General features: G+C 61.0%; 2 protein-coding genes across 11 annotated transcripts in view; one reads left to right on the top strand and one right to left on the bottom strand.

Annotated features, from left to right (window-relative positions):
• STIM1 (stromal interaction molecule 1) overlaps positions 1 to 11,042 on the bottom strand; it is a 70,046-nt gene extending 59,004 nt beyond the window's left edge. For 5 of the 10 annotated variants that reach the window (XM_085071872.1, XM_085072162.1, XM_085072033.1 and 2 more), the window contains exon 1: positions 10,740 to 11,041. In XM_085071872.1, coding sequence (XP_084927998.1) covers positions 10,740 to 10,875 — 136 coding nt within the window. In that variant the 5' untranslated portion in view covers positions 10,876 to 11,041. Of the gene's footprint in view, positions 1 to 10,739 lie in introns of all 10 variants that reach the window. The other 5 variants (XM_085072328.1, XM_085072243.1, XM_085072504.1 and 2 more) reach the window with 2 other exon arrangements.
• Positions 11,043 to 12,770: 1,728 nt separating this feature from the next.
• Positions 12,771 to 19,748, top strand: RHOG (ras homolog family member G). Its single transcript, XM_085069989.1, has 2 exons — positions 12,771 to 12,925; positions 18,483 to 19,748. The coding sequence occupies exon 2, from the start codon at positions 18,512 to 18,514 to the stop codon at positions 19,085 to 19,087; it is 576 nt and encodes a 191-aa protein (XP_084926115.1). The 5' UTR covers positions 12,771 to 12,925; positions 18,483 to 18,511; the 3' UTR covers positions 19,088 to 19,748.
• The last annotated feature ends 2,737 nt before the right edge of the window (positions 19,749 to 22,485 follow it).

Below are 22,485 nucleotides of genomic sequence, written 5' to 3'. Positions count from 1 at the left end.
CTGCTCCATCTGGACACCTCTCTGGAGCTGTGGGAGGACTCTGGCCCAGGGGCTGAGTGGATACACTAAAATGTTCCATTTACTGCCAAAGCCAGGCAGGTCTCAGTGAACGCTGGATGTGCCACAGGCTGGGCACCACACTGACCTTTGAGAGGGTCTCGAGTCCCTGCTCTGCCAGGTGACTTCCTGCCCAGCAATGAGATCTCTGCACTTTAATCCTGCCTTGGAACAGCAATCCTGGTGCTTCCACATCCTACCACGGAGTCAAATGTCCCAGAGCCCATGAGGAACCCTGAGGAGCTGGAAGCAGCATTCCCAGTGCAGGTGTTTGGCAGATGCTGGAGATGCCACCTTGGCTTACAGATCCTCTCTGGGCTTGAACCACAGAGCAAGACTTGGGTTTGGACCCCTGCCGACCCCAAAGGCATCACGAGACTGAACCAATGACGTATTTTCAGTGGGAATAAGGATGAGGTGGGATGAAGCGTCTCCCTTTTCCCACATCTCAGGAAACCTCCACCCCAGTTCCTATGCTCCTGGCAGGACCCAAGAGCAGCACATCCCACATCCCTGTGGGCACAGCAGGGCTGTGCAGATCCCTGCCTTCCCTGCTGCTTCTCCCACATACAGCCCTGCTGCACCCTGGATCCTCCCCATGTTCCCAATCTCAGCCTCTCAGGAGGGCACCAGGGCCATGACAACACTGGGATTTGGGGCTCCCTGTGCTCAGGGTGCCTGTGCAGGGCCTAGACTGCCCTTCCAAAACCCTGAGTGGTGCCAACCCAGCAAAGAGCCAAAGGCCCCACGGAGAGCCTGGCTGGGATGAGCTGGGACAGCGGAATAGCGGGATAGCAGGATACCTCCTCCCAGCAGAGTCCCAGGGAGTGGGAAAGCATCTCAGCCATTTCACCTTGTTAGGCTGAGCGGCTGAAAATAGCCCCGGGATGAAAAACAAACCAGCTGGACAAGTTCTCCAGTGGGAGGCTCTGGCCAGAAGTGAGCGGAGCTCTGTCCTGCCTGGAGCTCTGTCCTGTCCCGAGCTCCAGAGGGGTCACTGCCAAAGGAGCTGGAGCTCCAGAGGGGTCACTGTGAAAGGAGCTGGAGCTCTGTCCTGCCCCGAGCTCCAGAGGGGTCACTGCCAAAGGAGCTGGAATTCTGTCCTGCCCCGAGCTCCAGAGGGGTCACTGTGAAAGGAGCATCCTCCCCAGGGCAGTCCTCGGGAAGGAAGGAGTGGCAGGGAGAGCACTGCTCCATCCAGCAAACCTTTCAAGATATCCATCTCACAGGATGGCACAGGAATGCCAGACATTCCCAGTATGACTCTGACATGACAAACTCAAAGGTTTGAGCCTCACCCTTTAGAGCATAAAACATTTTTTCTCCTTTCCCAAGAGGAAAAATAAAAGGTGGGAGAAAAAATAGCCAATCCTTCTCACTTCTCACACTAACTGCTGTCAGGAAAACTTATCCAGGAATCAACATGCAGTGTGGGAGAACAGGACCAAACAGTACCCCAAATATCCCTTTCCACTCTTATTTTTTTTTTGTTTTTTTGTTAATGATACAGCAAATGAAAGAGGAACAGGAAAACTTGTTTATCTCCAAAACCCAGAGTGCAAATCTCCAGGAAGCAGCATGGTCCATAAGAAACCTCTGAGAGCAGCAGGAGCCAGGAGGAAAGTGCTTGGGATGGCACAGGAGCAGTGCTCATCACTGCCCCACTGAGAGATCCCTCTGCCAGGTGGGCTGCCATCCCCATTCCCACCAAACCATCAACACTTCCACATTTCCCAGTTTCACACTTCCCAGAGCATCTCCTGTTTCATACAAAGGCCCTCCAGGAAACAGCTTAATGAAATGACTGTCCCCTCAGCAGGCCAGGCTGCAGGAGTGCCACTTCCATCTGCCACCCCCGAGGGAAGCTAAGGAACCTCTTCATCTTCCCAGCACTGCAGCACAGGGTCTCACTCACCCCTCTCGGGACACCCACAGTCAGCCTGGGCTCCAGGAGCTGGGAAGCTAAAGTCTGAGACCCTGAGCACCAGGACAGAGCAGAGATGGGGCTGCTCTGGCAGAGCTTGGCACAATCTGACCCCCCAGATCCCCTGGGAGCATCACTGGCTGTGCTGTGGTTGTGTTCCAGTCCTGGTTGGGGACAAACCAACCTGAGCCCCCCAGCAGAGTCACCTGGATCCACATATCCCCCAGAAAATCCTTTCTGATCCTCTCCAGGGGTTTGAAAAGAAAACAAAATCTCCTGATTTTGCAGTTTACAGGCCAAACCCACCATGGAATCCTGGGAACACCAAACTGCTGTCACCTTCCCGAAATGCTCCGAGCTGCTCAGACCCTTCATCAGCCATTCCCCAACAACACCTTACCCCTGGTTTCTTTCCTTTCACTTCCCACAAGCCTAATGCCACTGCTGAGGGGCCAGACGTGGATCCAGCTCCAGAAATGCCAACCAGGAGAAGCTGTGAGGCTCCAGGAGGATCTGCCCAGCCTGAATTGGGATCACTTCCCTCAGCCACAGCCCAGCAGGTGGGAAAAACCACCAGCCACAGGATGAAGAGGGAATAGCCTTCCAGAGCCTGCCTGGCCTGGAGGTATCCTCACCTCACCTGCAGCCCTGGAGCTTCTCTGTGACAAGCACAAGTACTCCAGGCCAGCACAAGATGCCAAACCTGGATTTTTGCCTTCCAGCTGCAACAAACCTCCTTGGGCACTCTTAACAACAGCAGCAGTTTGGAACAGAGTATTTTCAGAATTCTTCCTCTCCCCCCCAAAATCAGTTTTTATCCTCCATCCATCCATCCTTATCCAGTTAAAAAACAACTTTTTTTTTTTTCCCCTTTGGCTTACTCACCCATTAATTATGTCCTGGCACTCTTACAGATCTAAACACACGCATTGCTTAGCAGCTTTAATCCTGAATTATTCCTCCCTTCCCTGCAATCCAAAGCCTCCCTTGCCTAGGAAGGGGCAGGCTGTTCCAACCAGCAAGCTGTTCCTTTGTAACTCGGAGAGGAACATTCCTCAAGTTCTCCTGTTTATTGTGTTTGTATCCTTGCAGAACAGCCAAATTTATGGCACCAGAGCTCCAAACCTGGAGGGAAGAATTAAACTGACCCTAAAACTCTGTCCTTCAGGGGAAAACAAACACTTGGGTACAAAAATAGTGTATTTGCCTGCAAAATGTGTGTGTGTGTTACCAAACATCCCCATTTCCAACTGGATTGCTGCTGCTTCCACTTTCTGAGGGTTGCTGGGATCAGCGATTTCCAAATCCCAGAGGAGGTGAAGGGATGGTGGAACAGAGGATGCAGAGCTCCTTGGTGGGATAAAGTGCACTAGCAATGAAGTGCTGTATTTGCCTTTGTGGATCTGGCAAATGTCTCTTAAAGCAAGTCTCAGCAAGGTGTAGATAAACTATATATATATAAAAAAAAAAATATATATATATGTGCCAGAGGCAACCACTCAGGCTGGTGAGAGACTTCCAAGGAGCACTTGGTGGTTCCCAAAGTCAAACTCCACATATGTCTGTGACACACAGCAAGTTAATGCATTTTCCAAAGTGGAAAAAATAGGTTACTTAAAAATAGGTCCATAATCCAAACAAACAAGCATCCCGGTACTATTTCATGGAGGGAAAACAAGCAGGCAGGGACAATCCAGGGACAGAACCACGTGTGGTTCCCTAATGACTTCCTTGTGCTGCTCTGATGGTTTTCCATCGATTGCAGAGCTGGGGACTTTGGCCAGGACTGCCAGGAAAAACTCCTGGGCACAGTCCTGCCATCACTCCTTATCATTAATTGTATTATTAGGATTATTGTAGAGAACTTAGAGCCCCTTCCAGCACCTAAAGGGGCTCCAGGGGAGCTGGAGATGGACTGGGGACAAGGCATGGAGGGACAGGACACAGGGAATGGCTTCCCAGTGCCAGAGGGCAGGGATGGATGGGATTTTGGGAAGGAATTGTTCCCTAGCAGGGTGGGGAGGCCCTGGCACTGTGCAGTGTGAGGCAGAAGCTCCTCAAGGCTCCCGTGTGCTGCAGGAGTGACAACAATGGCTTTAATTAAAGAGTCCTTCAGCCCCACCAGCTCCTGAAACTGAACCAGAGCTCTGGAGGTGCCAGAAAATTAATCAGGCACGGCTGCAGGGGCTGGGGAAACAAAGGTGAGGGAAAATTAAAGTGTTGCAGAGCCCAGCTTGGATCAGCCATGGGAGCAGAGCAGACGGCTCAGCATGACAGGACTGCCTCCGCAGGAAACATCCCAAATTCCAGCAGCAAACAAAGTCTGCAGGGAGGGAGGGGGAAGCAGCAGGTCCCAGGGCTGCACCTCGTAACAGGAAGAGGCCAAACGCCTCATTATTCACAGCACCCCAGACTACTTTGGGCTTGGAGGGTCCTAAAAGCCCACCCTGTTCCAACCCTGCCTTCAAACATTCCACTGTCCCATGCTGCTCCAAGCCCCAGTGTCCAGCCTGGCCTTGGACACTGCCAGGGATCCAGGGGCAGCCACAGCTTCTCTGGGAATTCCATCCCAGGGCCTCCCCACCCTGCCAGGGATGGATTTCTACCCAAAAGCACCTGACTGACACAAGGAAGGACAATCCTCTCCAACTGGGGCCAGGGGGATTCCCAGCCCTTCACCCCCCAGCAGTTAAGCTCCCATTTCCAGCACATTCCTGCCCCTCCAGTTATCCACAGCAGGGCTCCACACAGCTGGACCACCCGGGAAAGGAAGCCCCCAGGTCCCAAAGGGCCTTTCCAGTGGGAATCCCAGAGCTGCCCAGCTGAGCAGCAACTCTCACACTGGCTCTGCCTGCTCAACAGTTTATTTCTCCCTCTCAGGATTTAAAGCAAAGCTAATTAATGAAGGAAACAGCTTTTCTAACACTAATAAGCTTGTGCAATTAGGGCTCTGAGGAGCAGAATGCCAGGCTGGGCACAGTCCAATACCAAAGGGTGTCCAAGCCTGGCACTGACCCTGGGCTTGGAACCACCAGGGACAGGAGCCACTGCCAGTGCCTTTTCCACCAGCACAGCCTCCAAGTGGGACAAGCAGAAGGACAGGGATAACCTCAGGGAAAAGTGCTGCTTTTCAACCACCTGCTCACAGGAATGGGTTTTTAACTAACAAATCACACAACCCCAGGATCCCTGAGGCAGGCAAAGCCCTCCCAGCCCATGCAGTCCCAGCTGTGCCCAAAGGCCACCTTGTCCCCAGCCCAGAGCACTGAGTGCCACAGCCAGGCCTTCCTGGGACACCTGCAGGGATGGAGACTGCAAACCTCCCTGGGCAGCTCCTGCCAATGCTAAATCCATATGGAATTATATTATGATGGCCTTTTAGTTCCATTCCCTCTGCAACCCCCAGGCAGATCAGGAACTACACCTCACTGGAGGGTAACTCAGCTCCCCTGGGGTGTCACTGGACACTCCCCCATCCCTCCATCCCGTGCCTGGAGGAAGAGGAGGAGAGAGCTCTCACACAGGCAGCCCAGGAGCCAAACCCCAAGTGAGCAGGCCACAGAAAAGTGCTTTTCCTTCCTGCTCCCTTTGGGATAAGGCTCCACTCCAGGACCACCAAAGCATCCCTGTGGCCACATCACAAGGGGTGTCAGGAGGCTCCTTCCTCACACATTACTGCTCCATCCCCTCCTGAAAGGATGGAAAGGACAGGAGGATTGCTGCCTTGGATTTCCCACGTGGATATGTGTTTTCCTGCCCCACTCCAGTTTGGAGCAGGAGATCCAGCTCCCTCCAGCCCCCCTGGCCAGGCAGTGTCCCAGCAGCTTCCCCTGCACTGCTCCCATGCCAAGGGACCACCCAAGGGGCACAGGAGACATGGAGAGAGCTGCTTTCCAAAGGAGTAAATAAATAAATCTAACAAGAAATTAATTTAAGATCCCTTCTCTGATCCAGCTGAGCATTACTCCAAGTTTCTGGGCCAAGCAGGGAAGGGAATGAGCTGGAGGGAGCCAGGAGCTCCCCAGCAGCCCCAGTGCTGCCCAGCCAGCCCTGCTCCTCCTCCTCCACATGAGGCCAGTTTGCTGCCAAAACACAATTTTTCCACCTCTCAGAATGGCAATTCCTCGAGATGAGTTTTGTTCCCGAAGGAAGCCAAGGCCATGCAATCCACTGGGGCTTCCAGCTGAGCTGGGGAAGAACATGGAATATTTCCTGGCAGAGTTTTCCAAGTATTCTCACAACTGCTTTGCCTCCCTTGCCCAATCCAAAGCTGCTACTCGCAGGTGCAGCCTCTACTCAGTGAACGTGCACACCTCAAAGAAATTAATTTAAGAGCAAAATCCTTTCAGTGCTGGAGGCAAAACCTCCTTTAAAAGGCATTTTATCAAAGCCAGGAGAGCACAGCAGGTCGCTGTGGCCCATGAGCTCCGCCAGGTCGGTGGGAAGGACGGGCTGCAGGAGCCACTGCAGGGAAGGAGTGTTTGGACAAGGCAGGCTGTGCACCTCCGGGGGGTTGGGATCCAGGGCAGGGCCTGGAGCTCTCCAGCACAGTAACAGTATGATAAAATCCTGCCCTGGTTGTGCTCCCACAGCACTGGGAAGGCACCGAGTGTCAGAGAGCAGCCAAGATCACAGAATCCTGGAGTCATAAAGGCTGCAAGAGATCTCCAAAATCACCGAGTGCAACCTCCAGGCATCTGCAGCATCTCAGTCCCATCAGAGATGCTATCTGACCTCCTGCCTCCAACCAACCCACCTTCTCCAGAGGCAGCTCCCGTGGCACCCTGCAGCCCTGGAACTGGCAAAGGGACAGAGAGCAGCCGTGGATCCTGGGTGACACACTCAGCACCACCGGGGAGCTGCATCAGCCTCGTGTTTTGTTCCCTCTGAGACAAGGGTTTAAACGGGGAGATCAAGGAGACCCAGCCCTGCTCCGCCCTGCAGGATGATCCATCACTGAGCTTCCAAAGGCTCCACTCAGGCCACGTCCTGCTCAGGCAGCAGCAGCTTTCGCGGCAAGCTCCAGCTCCAAACCCATCACTCCCCAAGGCAGAGGTTTTGCAGCAAAGGATTCATTCCCAGTGAACCCCCAGGCGTTGGGATGGCAAGGACAGACAGGGCTCCTCACCCAGAAATTTGTGCTCTCCCCCTTTGCCATTAATGCCAGTGAAAAGCCTGTGGCTGCAGCCCCCCTTGCTCACACTGCCTTTGTCCCACAGGATGTTCCCTGGGTTTAAGGGTAGCTCAGGCTGCTCCAGGCAAACACAGAAACAGTCCTGGGCACAGCCCTCCAGCTTTGGACACCGACACTATCAGGATATTTTTTTAACTTGTTTTTTAAACCACTTAGATAAGAGCAAAGATGACTCAAGAAATGTTGTGATCAACGAATCAAGACAGGGAAGCAGGAGAAGGAAAGAGGAAGAGAAAGAGGAGCTGCTGTGGAAAAAGGAAAAGCCATCAAACCTGTGGCTGCCCTGCACCAGAGCCCAGCACTTGCCAGCCCCTGGTGCACAGGATCCACATCACCCACAAATGCCTCAATCCTAAAACACAATCCAAAGCCCATCTCTGAACAGCTGCAGCATAGAGAGACAGGGAAAATCCATGCCACGACCCCTGACTTGCCTCAAGGATGCCAGAACAGGGAACCAGACGAGGCCCCAGCCATGGAGACACAGCCCCACATCCCTGTGGATGCCACACGACAGGAAGAAATTCCATATAAAATGATACAAGGCTCAGGACAATGCAGATTTGCACCACTTCCATATTATTGGAGGGACCCGGGGCAGGTCTGGATCTGTACATGGAAGGTGTGTCCATTAAGGAACCAGGGATGAACCCCAGTCATCCAAATCCCTACCCCTTCACAGGCAGTTTTCCTTGCATCTCCTACAAACACACCTGAAAGTGCCCAACTATGCTGGGCAGCACAGAGAGCAAACAACTAAAATAACAATAATAATCCTAAATCCCACAAACTGCATCCAGTTGTGATGTGGTTTAAGGAGGAAGAGCCAACTGAGCAAGATTAGTATTTTAAATCAGATTAAATTTAAGATTTTTGGTCCAAACAGTGAGTCACATTTTTGCTGGCCCACATAAACCTTGTGTAAAACACTGGCCACAGCCCCGGAGCATGTTCTGACAAGGACCAGAAAAAGGACCAAAACCCGGCTGATTTGATCAACAGCCAACTTACAACAAATGAGCGGAAAGAAGGGTAAAAAAAATCCCTGAAAATCCAATTTGTCCCTGCGGAGACTGGTTTGCCCCTTTTAGGGGGTGTGAAAAGGTGCCGGGGCAGGGCTGCAGCCTGACAAATTCGGGCTAAAAATAAGCAGGGCGGGTGCAAACAATGCCGTGGGGTCACACATCCTGTGACAGTGGCACCGGCACGGTCCCAAACCCGGCCCGGGGCAGCGCCGGGGAGCTGCGGGAGGCTCTTCTGGCTGCTCCGGGCTCCCAACACCCCACACCTTGCGAAATGGCTCCTGGGCTGCCGAGGGCAACCTAACTGCAATCTGAGCCCGGCAGGAAAAGATTACAGATCAAAGATTAGGGCCTCAATTCGCCTCTCACTGAGGCAAAGACAGCAGAAAAGCTGGTTTTCCCCGGGGTTCAGTCACCAACTCTGATTTTCCTGCACGGATAAACCCACCCGTTTCAAACTCTTGCCTTTTAAAAAATATCCCAGGGATCGGGATCATTCACTAATCCTCCGTAAAACCTGCTGATGCATCCTGAGTGTGCAGAGGAATCTCAGCAGCCCAAGGAGTGCTGGAGCTCAGGCTTCTGCTCTCTGCAAACACTTCCCTGCAGCACCTGAAAAACTTCCCTGTTCCCGGGAAAAGCGACCGGTGCTGACATTTTATCGTTAAGATCCTGCCATCCCAGCTAATGAATTTAAAGAAGCACCTCTGCGCCTTGGAAAATGTGTCAAAAACGAGCACTTTCACTTTCAAAACGGCGTGCAACACTCACCTCTGCTTCACACCGAGCAGCCAACACAAGCGGCACCTTCTGCTTCCAGGGAAAACCTCAGGAAAAGCTCTCCTGTGCCAGCTGAGGACATTCCCTGCTCTGAACTGGGAGCAACAGCTCAAAGATCTCAAAACCAAATGGCCAAGAGACCTCAGAGGACACCCGGAGCTGGGGTAGGAGAGAGCAAGGAGCTCTCCCGAGCTGTCCTGGGAAGGGACAGGGAGCAGAGGACACAAATCCCTCCCTGACCACATTCCCGCACGTTTGGGGCTCCAACCTGTAGCCAGTTCAAAACCCTTGCAGGTCTGGAAACCCAGCAGTAAGCAGAACTGGCCCAGAGTGGCCCAAAGCACTCATCCTGCAGGAACAGCCCTTCTGGGGGGAATTTATGGGAGCTCAGGACTTGGGGCTGCTGCTAGCCCAGTCCGGAGCTGTTCCTAGCCCAGTCCCGGGGCTGCCTCCGCTCGCAGCCAAGAGCAAAGCCAGCAGCTGAATCACCCAGGCTGCCACACTTCTGCAGGGCCTCCAAAAATAACTCCGCTGGAAATTCCTTGGAGGCACAAACCTTGCTTCAGAAGGACTGCAGAGATCCAGTTTCCTTAGTGGAGCAGACTGGATGGGAACTGGCCCGAGGGTTTGGGAGCACAGGGAAAGGGGATGAGGAGCCCAGAGACAGAGAACAGCGAGTGACAGAGCCCATCCCGGCCAGGAGGGAGCAAGCACCCTGCGCAGGGCTGACACACTGATTTCCCGCTGGTTCTGCTGATCGCACAGCTCCAGGGCCTGCTCCTTGCCCTGTCCCAACAACAACCCCGAGCGCAGAACCCAACCTGCCCAGGATGCTGCTGCGGCGCCTTCCATCCAAACACCCAAACATCACCCTGACACCTTCCCCTGCACCCGAAATCCCCCAGGAGCTGCAGCCCCGCTCCCGCAGCCCCAAAGGACACCCTGTTTGCTGTCCCCAGGCCCGGCGCTGTCCCGGCGGGACCCCGGAGGGTCGCAGGTGAGGAGCAGCAAGCGGGGCTCGGCACTGCCCGTTCCCGGAGCTGCTCCCGGCTCCAGGCACCCTGAGCCCCTCCAGGCCGGGCTGGGGGTCCCGTCCTGCTCCTGAAGCTCACAGGGATCCATGGATCACCTCCAGCGCTGACCTCGGGCACTGTGGCAAGGACACAGAGCCCACGGAGATGTCCCCAGGTCCCGGCGGGGCTCCGGGGAAATCCACAGGGTCCCGGCGGCTCGGCTTCCCCTGCCTTTCGGCTGGGGAGGTGGGTTTGGGGGGAGGCGATGGGAACAGGGGGAGCTGAGTGTCTGGAGCTGGGGCTTTGCTGCTCTGCTCCTCAGGTGGGACTCGCTGTCCCTGGGAAGCATGGCTGGGGGTCCCACGGCTGAGAATGTCCCCAAAACACAGGAAAACACCGGGATTTTCGGCACGATCCCGAGCTCCCTGCCAGCCTCCAGTTAGCGGAGGAGAAACGAGTATAATAACACGAATAATCTTAAATCCCGCGAACCGGTCCCAGTCGATGCAACTTAACGAAGAAGAGCCCAATATCGTAAAGGAGCTGAAATTTAAAACTTTTGACCTGAGCAGCCGGAGCCCGCCGCAATACCAAACACGGGTTATTTGGGTCCTCCGAGCCCTGCGAGCTGCCGAGGCGGGCCGGGCGGCGGGGAACGGCCCCAGCACGGGTGTGGGGGCAGCAGGGCCTGCCGGGCAGCGCCGGGAGCGGCGGGGCGGGCGGGAACGCGGGGCGCGGCGGGGGCTCACCTGCGATGGCCGAGTCGTCCAGGTGCGAGCCCGGGGCTCGCTCGGCGCGGCCGGGATGCTGCAGCACCAGCACCAGCAGCAGCAGCAGGAAGAGGCCGCACAGCGCCCGCACGGCCCGGCCCGGCCGCGGCTCCATTTCCGCGTCCCCGCCGCCGTCAGCTGCTCCTCGGCATGGGCTCCGGGCGCGGGGCCGCGGCGTGTCCCGGTTCTCCCGGCAATCCCGGCCGGCCCGGTAGCGCCGCGAGCCGCGGCCGCACACCGCCTACCGGAACGCTCTGCCCCCCCGCCCCGCAGTGGTCTCTCCCAGGACAGCCTCCCCCCCCGCCACAGTGGTCTCGCCCGGGACAGCCCCAATCCCCCCGCCTTCAGTGGTCTCTTCCCGGGATAACCCCGCCGGCTCCTCGCCTCTCTGCGGGGATAACCCTTCTCTCTGCCTCCGTTAACGTCTCCCCGGCCCGCTCCGTTCCCCCGCCGACTTGTCGCAGCGGTGTTTTTCCGAAAACCCCGCTCAGTCTATGGCGGGACAGCCCCGCACCCCCCCCGCCGCGGTGGTCTCGCCCGCCCCCCCGCGCGCCGCCCTGCGCACCGGGCCCTGCCGCCGCCGCGCGCGCGCTGACAGGGGGCGGAGCCAAACCCCGCGTGACCACACCCACCGCGGGGCGGAGCCAGCCGGGGGCGGACACGTGGCCACGCCCCCACCGCCCGCGCGCGCGCGGCGCTGGCCCGCAGCGACCTCTGCTGGGCGCACGGGGGATGGCCGGGCGGGGCGCGGGAGCTCAGCAGGGCCCGCGGCGGGCAGCGCCTGGATGGGTGACCGAGCTGGGCAGAGCCGCCTCGAGTCCCGGGGAGGTCTGTCACACACCCGGCTCGGCACAGCACCCCGATAGGGCACAGCACCCCGACGTGTCACACACCCGGCCCGGCACAGCACCCCGACGTGTCACACACCCGGCTCGGCACAGCACCTCCACCCTCTGGGCTGAGCCGTTCTGAGCTCCCAGCACGTGGTTCCTTGTTCACAGTGGGGTTAGAGAAATTTCGACACCTCGGAGAGCTGTGTGACACCTCCGGGGCCACGTGCTCCCGGTGGCATGGCTGGACTGGTGCCACCAGTGCCTGCAGCCCACCAGCCTCCGGTGGGAGGACGGGAAGCTCACATCCTGTCCCACCCCTCACATCCTGTCCCACTCTGGCCTTGGTGCTCCAAGAAGTGTCACTCTTGTCCCTGGAGCAGGCTGCTCCCAGCCAGGTGCCACATACCTCCCCTCCGGGGTGTGGGATGAAGGACCCCCGGCCACGGCAGGTAGCCAGGCTGGCACACGGGGCTGGCTGATGGCCAGGCTGGCACACGGGGCTGGCTGATGGCCAGGCTGGCACACGGGGCTGGCTGATGCCCAGGCTGCGGGGTCTCTGTTGGCCCCAGTCCTGGTCCCCGTGCTGGCACTGGGGAAGGTGCTGGCTGTGGGTGGAAGCTCCCACACCTGCAGACCCCGAGATGAGGATGGGGACAGGCCACTCGCTGCCAGGAACTGCCTCCCCTCCATGCCCGGGTGACCCCACAGGCCCCTCCTGCCCCAGGGACCCTCATGGGTGTTGCTGGGGGGACCTGGCCCTGATGGGGACTCCCAGGACCCGGCCCTTGGGGGGATCCTCTCCCCTGACCCTGCAGAACAAGGTTGAGAGGTGAGGGTCAGGGATGAGTGCCCGGGTGGGGGTCAGGAATGGGGGTGAGGGGGTCAGAGGTGGGGTCAGGAGCGGTGGGGTCAGGAGCGGTGGGGTCAGGGATGGGGCTATCAGGGATGGGGCTATCAGGGGCCCCAGGCAGCCGGAGAAGGAGGACTGTCCCTGCTGCCAGCCCGGCCCCGGGGCTGCGGGTCCCTGCTCGGGGTGGTCCGGGGGGCGCTGGGGGCTGGGGGGATCCTGCCCGGGGCTCCTGCCCCAAACCCGCCGCAGCCCCGCCGCCCGGGGCGATGGCGGAGCTCCGGGCCGGCCGAGGAAGGAAGCGGCGGGCGCGGGGGGCCGGGCGCGGCGGGGGAAGTTTCTCCGCGGGACCGCCCGGGGCGGCGGAGGAGGCGGCCGCAGACTTCCTCCTCCTCCTCCTCCTCTCTTCGTCCTGCTCTTCGTCCTCCTCCTGCTGCTGCCGCTGCCGCCCCGGCCCCGCGCCCGCCGCCGCGCCATGCCCCGGGGTGAGTGCGGGGCCGGGGCACCGGGAGGGCTGGGGGGCGGCGGGCGGGGGTCCCTGCCGGGCCCGGGTGCGGTCAGCGGGGCGGGAGGAGCCGCCCGTCGGGGCCAGGGCGGGGGCGGCGGCGGCGGGAGCCGCCCGGGGCGGGATAGCGGCACCGCCGGGATAACGGGGCTGGGATAACGGGGTTGGGATGACGGAGCTCCGGCGATAACGGGACTGCCGGAATAACGGCACTGGCAGGGATAACGCGGGTGCAGGGATAACGGGACCGCCGGGGATAACGGGACCGCCGGGGATAACGGGACCGCCGGGGATAACGGGACCGCCGGGGATAACGGGGCACCGCGGCGCCGGACCAGCGGAGTTTTGAGCGGGAGCGGCAGCTGTCGGGACCGAGCGGGGACAGAAGGTGGCTCTGCCCGCCGGCCTCGGCGGGACCCCCGCGCTCAGCGCACCTCCCGCCCCGCAGCCGCTCTGCAGCCGCACCCCCTGTCCCCTGTCCCCTGTCCCCTGTCCCCTGTCCCCTGTCTCCTGTCCCCTGCCCGGAGCGGCTGCAGGGCTGCGCTGACACCGGGGGGCGCTGCACGGCCCGCGGGACCCCCGCACTGCCCCACCGAGCCCCCTGCACTGCCCCAATGACCCACTGCACTCACCCCACTGACCAGATCCCCACACTGACCCACCGAGCCCCCTGCACTGATCCCACTGACTCCTCCAGCACTACTGCACTGCACTCACCCCACTGCCCCCCTGCACTGCCCCACTGACCACACAGATCCCTTGTCACACGTGTCACAGGTTTGTCACACGTGTGCAGCAGCCAGGACACACCAGGGCTGTCCCCAGGGTGGGGGTGCCTGCGGTTAGCACTTGCCATGGGGCCCCCCTGGGGTCACCGCCGGGGTCACTGCGTCACCCAGCATGGGGACACCCGAGGGTCCCAGAAAGCCTGGGCGGGGTTGGGATGGGTGTCTGGCCCAGGGGCTACTGGGCTTCCTCCACCTGGCTAGGAGAAGGAGAAGCCACCGGAGTACCGTTGGTGGCCTGTGGGGATGAGCTGTGGTGGGTGTGTGGTGGGAGGGAGCAGCGCTGGGACTGCAGGTGCTGGGAGCATCTGTGGGCAGCTGTGGTGCTGCTGGGAGGTGCTGGCTGCGGGTGCAGGTGTGGGCTGTGCCCTCGTGCGTGGCAGCAGGTTTGGGTTGGCCGTGGCCTGGAGAGGGGCTGGAACAGGATGGTTCTGCCTGCCCAGCACTGGGAACTGCTGGCAGCTCTGCTGGAGGCCATGGAGCTTGACCTGGCCTGGCTGGCCCCATCCACCCATCCATCCCTCCCTCCCTCCCTCCATAACTCCCATTCATGATCCATCTTCCATGCATGCATCCACATCTTCCATCCATCCTCCATCCATCTGTCCATCCACATCTAACCATCTATCCCTCTATCCCATCCACCATTCATCTCATCCTTCCCATTGTTCATTGCATTTGTCCTCCATTTTCCATCCATCCTCCATTTATTTGTCCATCCAACCTCATCCCTGCCTCCATCAGCCATGCACCATCTCTCCAGCCATCCTGGGATCCCCCTGATGCCAGCACTGTGCCTGCTGGGAGCACTGGCTGGGTCAAGAAGGAGGTTCCCCCCATCCCCTCCTGGGGCCTGGATGTGGTTCCAGCCCTGGAGCTGCAAAGCTTTGGCAGTGCCTGGAGCAGAGGCCAAGGGCCAGGAGTGGCTGTGGCTGTGCTGAGGGGCAGAGCAGGACCTGGCCTGGGAGGGAAATAAAATGAGGAAATTAGTCACGACAGCTGGAAAATGAGGGAAATCAAAATCCTCCGACTCAGCATGGAAGTTAATTTAGCTGCGGCAGAGTCTGGGTCAGAGCTGGGGGGCCCTGGGGGGTCCCTGGGTCCCCACCATGGCCATGAGCCCCCATGGGGTCCCTGCTTGGGATTTAGGGATTTTAGTAATGTTATTAACTTCCCTTCTCCTGCTGAGCTGGCGGCAGTGCCGGGGGCTGCTCTGTGTCAGTGCCCCGCGGAGCAGGAGTGACCCCAGTGACCCCAGTGACCCCCAGCCCTGGGCACGTCCCTCGGCCGGGCTGGACCCTGGGCAGGGTGGGGCGCACAGGGTGGGCTGTGAGGTGCCCGAGGCGGGGTGTGCCGGGGGCTGTGCGGGGAAGGGCTGCCGGCGACGTGCAGGGGAGCTCGGGTCAGCTTTGGGTCCGTGGGACACAGAGAGAGCTCACGGGGGTGGCACACAGAGCTCCCGGGGTGGCTGGGGGCCGTGGGACACAGAGCTCACGGGGTGGCTGCTGCACTTCCCCGGCGGAAAATCCCCGGGGCTGCCCCGGCCGGGAGCGCTGGCACAGCGTTTTGCTTCCCCTTTCTGCTGAAGGAGAGATGAGTCGCTTTTCCCGTGCCGGGGGTGGCGATGGGAGGGGACACTCTGTGTGTCACCCACAGCCCCGCTCGCCCCCCGCCCTGTCCTCAGCACCCCGAACGTCACCGAGTGCCACCGCCGGGGTCGGGATAATGAGCTCCCCTGTGCTCCGGTTCCCTCCCGTGGGCTGGCAAGGCGCAGGTGTCCCCATGGCTGTGTCCCCGCGGGCTGTGCCCCTCAGCCCCACGAGGCCACTTTTCCCCCGTCATCCCGAGGGGCCAGAAGGGGTTAAAGGTGCTGCCGGCCGCGGATTTCCTGGGAGAACAGAGCTGGCCTTGTGCCGGCAGCGGAGCTGGCAGCAGGCAGCAGGGGCACAGCAGAGCCAGGGCACACACCCGCTGTCCCCAGCGCCGGCAGGACCCTCGGGAGCCCCGGCGTTGCTGCAGGGACAGGAGTGACCCCCAGCCCTGCCTGGCACCGCGGGGATGGCACTGGGCAGCTCCAGCCCTGCTCTGGAGTGGGGTCCCTTTGGCAGGGCTCCTGCCTCCCCCTGCCCTGTGCTGGGGGACACGGCGGGTCAGGGGTTGGGGCACAGCTTCCTCCTCATCCTCCCCGGGAAGCTGAGGGAGGGTCAGGGCCTTGCTGGGGCTCTGGGGACAGGTCAGGACCGTGATGTGGTGGCTGTGGCTGCATACGCTGTCACAGAGCCAGAGCCCCCCTGGAACCCTCATCTGCCTCCCTGACACCAGAGGGACCTGGAGCTGCTCTGGGGGCTCTGCCCTTCACCAAGCCCCCTCCTCAGTGAGACATTTGCCCTGTGGGTGTGGGCTGTGCCTGTGGGCCCTCTTGTCATGCCACTGGCACCTCGTACCTGGCACTGACAATGCCAGGGCTGGCATGAGCCAAAATGCTCCTGTGTGAGCCCCTGGGCCCTGCCACAGCCCTCCACAGGCACCCTGTGTGCCCACATTTGCTGTGTGCTGGTGACAAACCTGGGGCCACCCTGGGGTTCCACACCCTGTGGGGTGCTGGGTGATGCAGGAGTGACCCCTGACCTCTGTCCCCTCCTTCTTCTCCTCCTCTTCCTCCTCATCTCTGTTTCCCCATGATGCTCTCATGGGCATGAGCATTTCCTCTGCTCCAGGATGGGGATGGGGATGGTTTCTGCTGGGTGCCAACTCATCCCAGGGTGCCCATGGCCAGTTTGGGGGTGCAGGGTTTGGGCTTGGCATGGCCAGTGTGTGTGCCAAGTCCCACTGTGGGACGGGCACAGGGCCAGGCTGGTGCTCAGAGCAACTTCAGGTCCAGACTGAGTCATATGGGTTTAGACTGGGCCAAATGGGGCCTTGGCGTGACAGGGACAGCCATGTGCCACTCCAGAGGCTGCCCTGGGGTACCCCCAGCCCTGGGAGCCCTGGGCAAAGAGATGGGTGGCTGCAGGGCAGAGTGGCACAGGGGTGTGGGTTGCAGTTACAGCCCCTGGAAGGTGCACATCCCTGGAGGTGGCCCTGTGCAGCCACGGAGTGACCTCAGTCCCCTGCAGCCCTACTCCTGGTCCCCCTGGCCCTGCTCTATGACCCTGATCCTGTCCCTCCCACTGTCCTGCTTGCACCACCCTGCTCCTGCTCCCTTTTCTCCTGCTCCCATCGCCCTGATCCACTTCCTTCCTGCCTGTCCTGCTCCAGCTCCCCCTGCTCCAGTTCCTTCTCCCACTGTCCTCTCTCCCTCATCTGCTCCCACTGTCCTGATTCAGGTCCCATCCCCATCACTCTCCTCCTGATCCTGCTCCTGTTTCCACCCCTCTGTCCCTCCTCCCCCTGCCCCAGCCTTGCTCCCCTCTGAGCCCCACAGCCCCCGGGGGTCCCACTGGGGCTGAGCCCTGGTGCAGACTGGTGTGAGGAAACCTCTGGGCTGTGTTTGCTCCCAGCCTGGAGGGCAAGGGCCAGGACTGTGTTTGTGGCCCCCTGGGACCCTGCGAGCAGCTTCCTGTGGGGTGGGGATGGGGGCTGCCTGTGTCACCCACTGCTGCCCTTCACACCCCCAGGATCGGGGCATGTCCTGCCCCTGGAAACTCGTTAGCAGTGGGGAAGCTGAGGCACAGCACGGCGGGGTGTTCTGGCAGCCCCCGCGGCTCTGTCCCAGGGGTCACACACAGCCAGGCAGGGCGGGGGTCACGGCACAGCCTCGGCCGCAGGAAGCCGCGTGTCAGGGCGGGAAGAGGAAGAGCGACTTCCCCATCCGAGGGGGCAGGGACCGGCAGGGGCTCAGGGCGGGGGGCTCGGTGCCTTCCCCCTTCCCCTGCAGCCCCAGGGGGCTCTGGGGAACAGGGACCCCAGCCCAGGGCTCCGGGACACTGCAGCTCCTCTGCCTGCCTGTCACTGGCACATGAGCAGGGCTCCCGTCCTCCCACTGTGATCCCAGGGGTGGGCACCAGCTGCCACGGCCGAGTCCCGCAGGGAAAGGGGCTGCCGGCCCCAGGGTGGGCACCCTGCACTGCCCCCAGCACCACGGGGCGCCCCTGCCTCGGCTGGGCAGGGCTTGGCAGCTCCCAGCTCCAGCCAGCAGCAGGAAGGGGAGCAGGATGAGGCCCTTAATGGGAATTGCAGAGGCAACCTGAGGAAGGAAAACGCGCGCTGAGAACGGGATAAACACAGCTGCCAGAGCGGACATCGGCTCCAGGGGCTCACCAGCGGCCGGGCTCCATCCACAGCACCAGCCTGGCCTCTGGCCCACCAGGACCAGCACTGGCCCTGCTGGGTGCGGGCAGGATTGGGGCTGGGACAAGTGGGGACAGCCCACAGGCTGCCACAGCCCAGACAGGGCCCTGCTCCCTGCCCTGCTGGGCCTCCATCCCATTGTGGGCTGGAGGCACAGCACGGCATGGCATGGCATGGCATGGCATGGCACAGGATGCTGCCACAGCCTGGCTGCTGTGGATGCACCCTGGGGATGATGTGGCCTCCATGCACACACGTGATTGTCCCTGGGTCATGGCAGGCAGGTCCCCATTGGGGATCTCTGCCAGGGGATGTGCCTGCCTGGGGAGCTCATCTGAGCTGTGGGCTGCAGGGTGAGCCAAGGGGGTGTGACCCTGGTGCAGCCTCAGGGAGCTGGATTTGGGGCACCATGGTGACCCAGCCCTGCAGTGTCCCCTCGCTGAGCCTCTCCTGTTCCCACAGGCTGCTGAAGGGACGCCAGGGCCGCGGGGATGCAGAGCATCAAGTGCGTGGTGGTTGGCGACGGCGCGGTGGGCAAGACCTGCCTGCTCATCTGCTACACCACCAACGCCTTCCCCAAGGAGTACATCCCCACCGTGTTCGACAACTACAGCGCCCAGAACACGGTGGACGGCAGGACTATTAACTTAAACCTGTGGGACACGGCCGGCCAGGAGGAGTACGACCGCCTGCGGACGCTTTCCTACCCCCAGACCAACGTCTTCATCATCTGCTTCTCCATCGCCAGCCCGCCCTCCTACGAGAACGTCAAGCACAAGTGGTACCCCGAGGTGTGCCACCACTGCCCCAGCGTGCCCATCCTGCTCGTGGGCACCAAGAAGGATCTGAGGAACAACCCCGACACCATGAAGCGGCTCAAGGAGCAGAACCAGGCGCCCATCACCACCCAGCAGGGCATCAGCCTGTCCAAGCAGATCCGCGCCGTCAAGTACCTGGAGTGCTCGGCGCTCAACCAGGAGGGCATCAAGGATGTGTTCACCGAGGCCGTCAGGGCTGTGCTCAACCCTGTCCCGGCCAAGCCCAAGAAGCCCTGTGTGCTCTTGTGACTGAGAGACGATGCTGCCCCTGCCCTGCTGCCCCCCAAACACCTCCTGCCCCCCACCCACCCCAGTGCCTCCCCGAGCCTCGGTGGGACCGGGGCTGCCAGCCCAGAGCCTCCAGCTTTAATAATACAGACCTTTTTTGCACTAACTGGCCACCCACCCTGGGGGCACTGGGGCTCTCCCAGCCCCGCCTGTCAGCGTTTGCTTTTGGTGAATTCTCTCCGGGTCCCAGCACAGCAACGCTTCCTGAGAAAGGAATGTCTGCGGTGGGCAAACCCCACCCCAGCCCTGAGCAGCCCCCAGGGACCTGCCACCCCACCCCGAGTCCCCCATGGGGACCTGCCACCCCCACCCTCTGCACCAGCTGGGGCACAGGAGGTCCCCAGCCCCTCTGTGCCAGCCCTGGTGCTCGCCCATCCTGGATTATCTTGCTGGCATGGCCCTGTCCTGCCCCAGGATCCTGTGGGCAGTGCCAGGAGCTCCCGGGGGGTGTTTGGGGTGAGCCCCATGCCGGGGATGTCCAGCCCTGCCGAGAGTGGAGCCAGCATGGCCGGAGCAGAGAGTTCTGCCCTGGCTGGTGCTGGAGCTCCGCAGGGCAGCAGGACTCACCTGTAACCAGCTGCCCCCAGAGCTGCTTCTCCTGAAATAAAAACCTGCCCCGGCCCCTCGTGTCCTGTGCTCTCCCATGTGCGCCCACCTTGCTGGGCATGGGGACACTCCCTGGAGGGACATGGGTGTCACTGGCCTGAGCTGGGCCAGGACCCCTCAGTGGGTCAGGGCCAAGCCGAGGGTGCTCATGGTGCCTGCCAGGGGTCTCTTCCAGGGGAGCTGCAGCCAGGGGAAGCGTGGGGTATCCCTGCCACAGCCAGCCCTGACCCCACCATCCCTGTGCCCAGCTGAGCTCCTGCCTGGCAGCTTGGGGACATTGTAAGGGGCAGGAACAGGGACACTGCAGGAATTGGCACACAAGTGGGGTCCCCACCTGGGGACTCTCTCACCACCCCAGCTCTGGTGCTGCCTCTGGACTGGCAGATGGAGGGCAGAGCCTGTGTCCCCATGCCCAGGGGTGTCCCCATGTCCTGTGGCTGGTGATGGCAGCAGCAAGGCACCGGTGGCATCCCCAGCCGCTCTCGCCTCCCCCTCGGCACCCCCCCGGCACGTGCTGGCGGGCGGCCGGCTCCGGACACGGGCCTCTTGTCCGGCCCTGGGGCCTTCCTGCAGGAAGGGCAGAGACCCAGCGTGGCCACAAGCCGCCTTTGTTCCCTGCTGCCGCTTCCCTGCGAGAGCTGGGGGCAGGCGTGGGCGGCGGGGCCGGGGGGCTCCAGCCACAGCTCAGCCCAGCCCAGCCCCAGCCCCAGCCCACAGCCGCGCCCTGCGGAGCCTCCCGGGGCCCCTCCACGCCCCACCCTGGAGCCCACAGCCGGGGGATGCAGCCCCAGGGGGCTGCAGAGCAGTGGGCTTGTGGGTTGGGCTGCCTCAAATCCTGCTCCTGCCATGGGGATTCCTACAGCCATGTCCTGGTCCTGCTGTGGGGCTGGGAGGTGCCACCCCGGTGGGGTTCGGCAGAGAAGCAAGTGCTGGGATGAGGAGGGGACCCCGTGATGCCACGAGTGGGACACAGCCCAGCCCTGGCCCCGGCACAGCGGGATGAGCTCATGGCTCTTCCCCTCCCAGCTCATCTCGCAGTGGCTGCAATGAAAGCAGGGCCTGGCGGAGCCCCTGGCCCGGGACAGAGGGAACCGAGCCCCCGGCAGCTCCCCTGCCCCTGAACTGCCCCAGCAGTGCCAGCCCCACCCCTCCTGGCTCCAGGCTCTGTCCCTGGCCCCACAGCATCCATGGGATCTGCAGGATCCACAGCCAAGCCAGCGGCCCCCGGGGCTGGGTGGGGAGCAGGGCCGCCAGCTGCAGGGTGGGCTCAGTCTCTCCCACGCCTCCAGCCCAGCTCCTGGCTGCTTCCCAGCCTCGCTGAAGCTTCCCAGGCTTCATCCAGCACCCAGGGCCGTGTCCATACCCCAGCCCCAACAGCCAGCAACCAGAACCCACACCCCAGCCATCCCCATCGTGCACCCCAGCATTCACATTCCATACCCCAGTGATCCACATCCTGCACCCCAGCACCCAGCATTCACATTGCACACCCCAGTGATCCACATGCTGCACCCAGAATTCACATTGCACACCCCAGCCATCCCCATCCTGCACCCCAGCACCCAGGAATCTGCATCCTGAGCTGCAGCTCCAACATCCAGGATCCACATCCCACACTCCAGCCCCAGTGCCTGAGGTTCATGTCCTGCACCCCATTCCAGCCCCCACCCTGCCCAGGGTGCTGGGCTGGACCTGCTGGCTGCACCAGGGCTGTTCCAGGGCCATGCCAGGCTGTGCCAGGTGGGAACGCTGTGGAGTTTGCCGAGAGCTCACAAAAATACTTAGTGCTTTATTTCCACCTCAAAGGCAAGGCGCTGCGGGGGCAGCGTGTCACACGCATGCAGGGACACGGATGGAGCCCACGGATGGGGACACTGACGATGGACAGGCACAGCAGGCTCTGCCAGGGCCCTGCAGCTCCCGCAGGAGGAGGCTCTGCCCAGCCCCAGGAACACAGGGATGAGCTCTGGGACGTCCCAGGGGACTCTGTGGTGGCTGTGCTCAGGTGAAGGGCAGGGGGGAAACCCATGCTGGTCCATCGTGACTGAGTGTGGAGTGGGGTGGGATGAGCCCTGCAAAGCACAGAGCTCCCCAAAATCAAAGCAGCTCCAGGTGCTCCTGTCAGAGACTGAAATAGTTCATGCCTCAAACATTGATATAAAGTTTTGTTCATTTTAACAAAAAAGTGTATAAAGAAGCTACAATCAAAGGAGTCTCCCTGAAGGTACCTGACTGGGACTTTGCACTGAGAGTCAAACTGCTGAGATTTGATAAAGGGAAACCTATTGTTCAGTCATCTCAGGCTGAGGGAAAGGTATGCCTTCACAAAGGCCAAAGCCACCAGCTGCACCGAGCATCATCCCTGGCTGAGTTTGGGGTGGGGGCAGAGCACAGCTCACAGAAGCCAGGTTTGCACAGACTTCCCTCCCAGCTGAGGGGGGAGGTGGAGGTTTGGGGTGTGTGGTGTAACCTCTCCCCAGAGGCAACAAACACCCATCCATCCTCCCTTACAAACTGCCCAGCTGTGGAACCCCCAACCCCACCGGCCACATCCATGGGACTTTAAGGTGAGAGGCAGCTGAGGGGGAGTCACCCTCACAAAGACCTCCCAAAGTGCTCCCCAGAGGCCTTGCACCTCAGGACTGAAGGTGATGCAAGCAGAGTCTGCTGCTAGAGACTGCCCCTCCCCTGGGGGGACACACCTGGACACTGCCACCTGGCCTGAGTGGATATTAACCCATGGGATCCTGTGC

The sequence above is a fragment of the Lichenostomus cassidix genome, chromosome 1 (assembly GCF_008360975.1).
Source record: "Lichenostomus cassidix isolate B80296 chromosome 1, HeHo_3.0, whole genome shotgun sequence".
NCBI lineage: Eukaryota > Metazoa > Chordata > Aves > Passeriformes > Meliphagidae > Lichenostomus > Lichenostomus cassidix.
Note: the sequence above shows the minus strand (reverse complement) of the source record. Positions and strands in the feature narration are given on the sequence as shown.

Excerpts from the sequence above, each read along its gene's own strand:
- RHOG (XM_085069989.1), top strand. The coding sequence starts at position 18,512 with ATGCAGAGCATCAAGTGCGTGGTGGTTGGCGACGGCGCGGTGGGCAAG.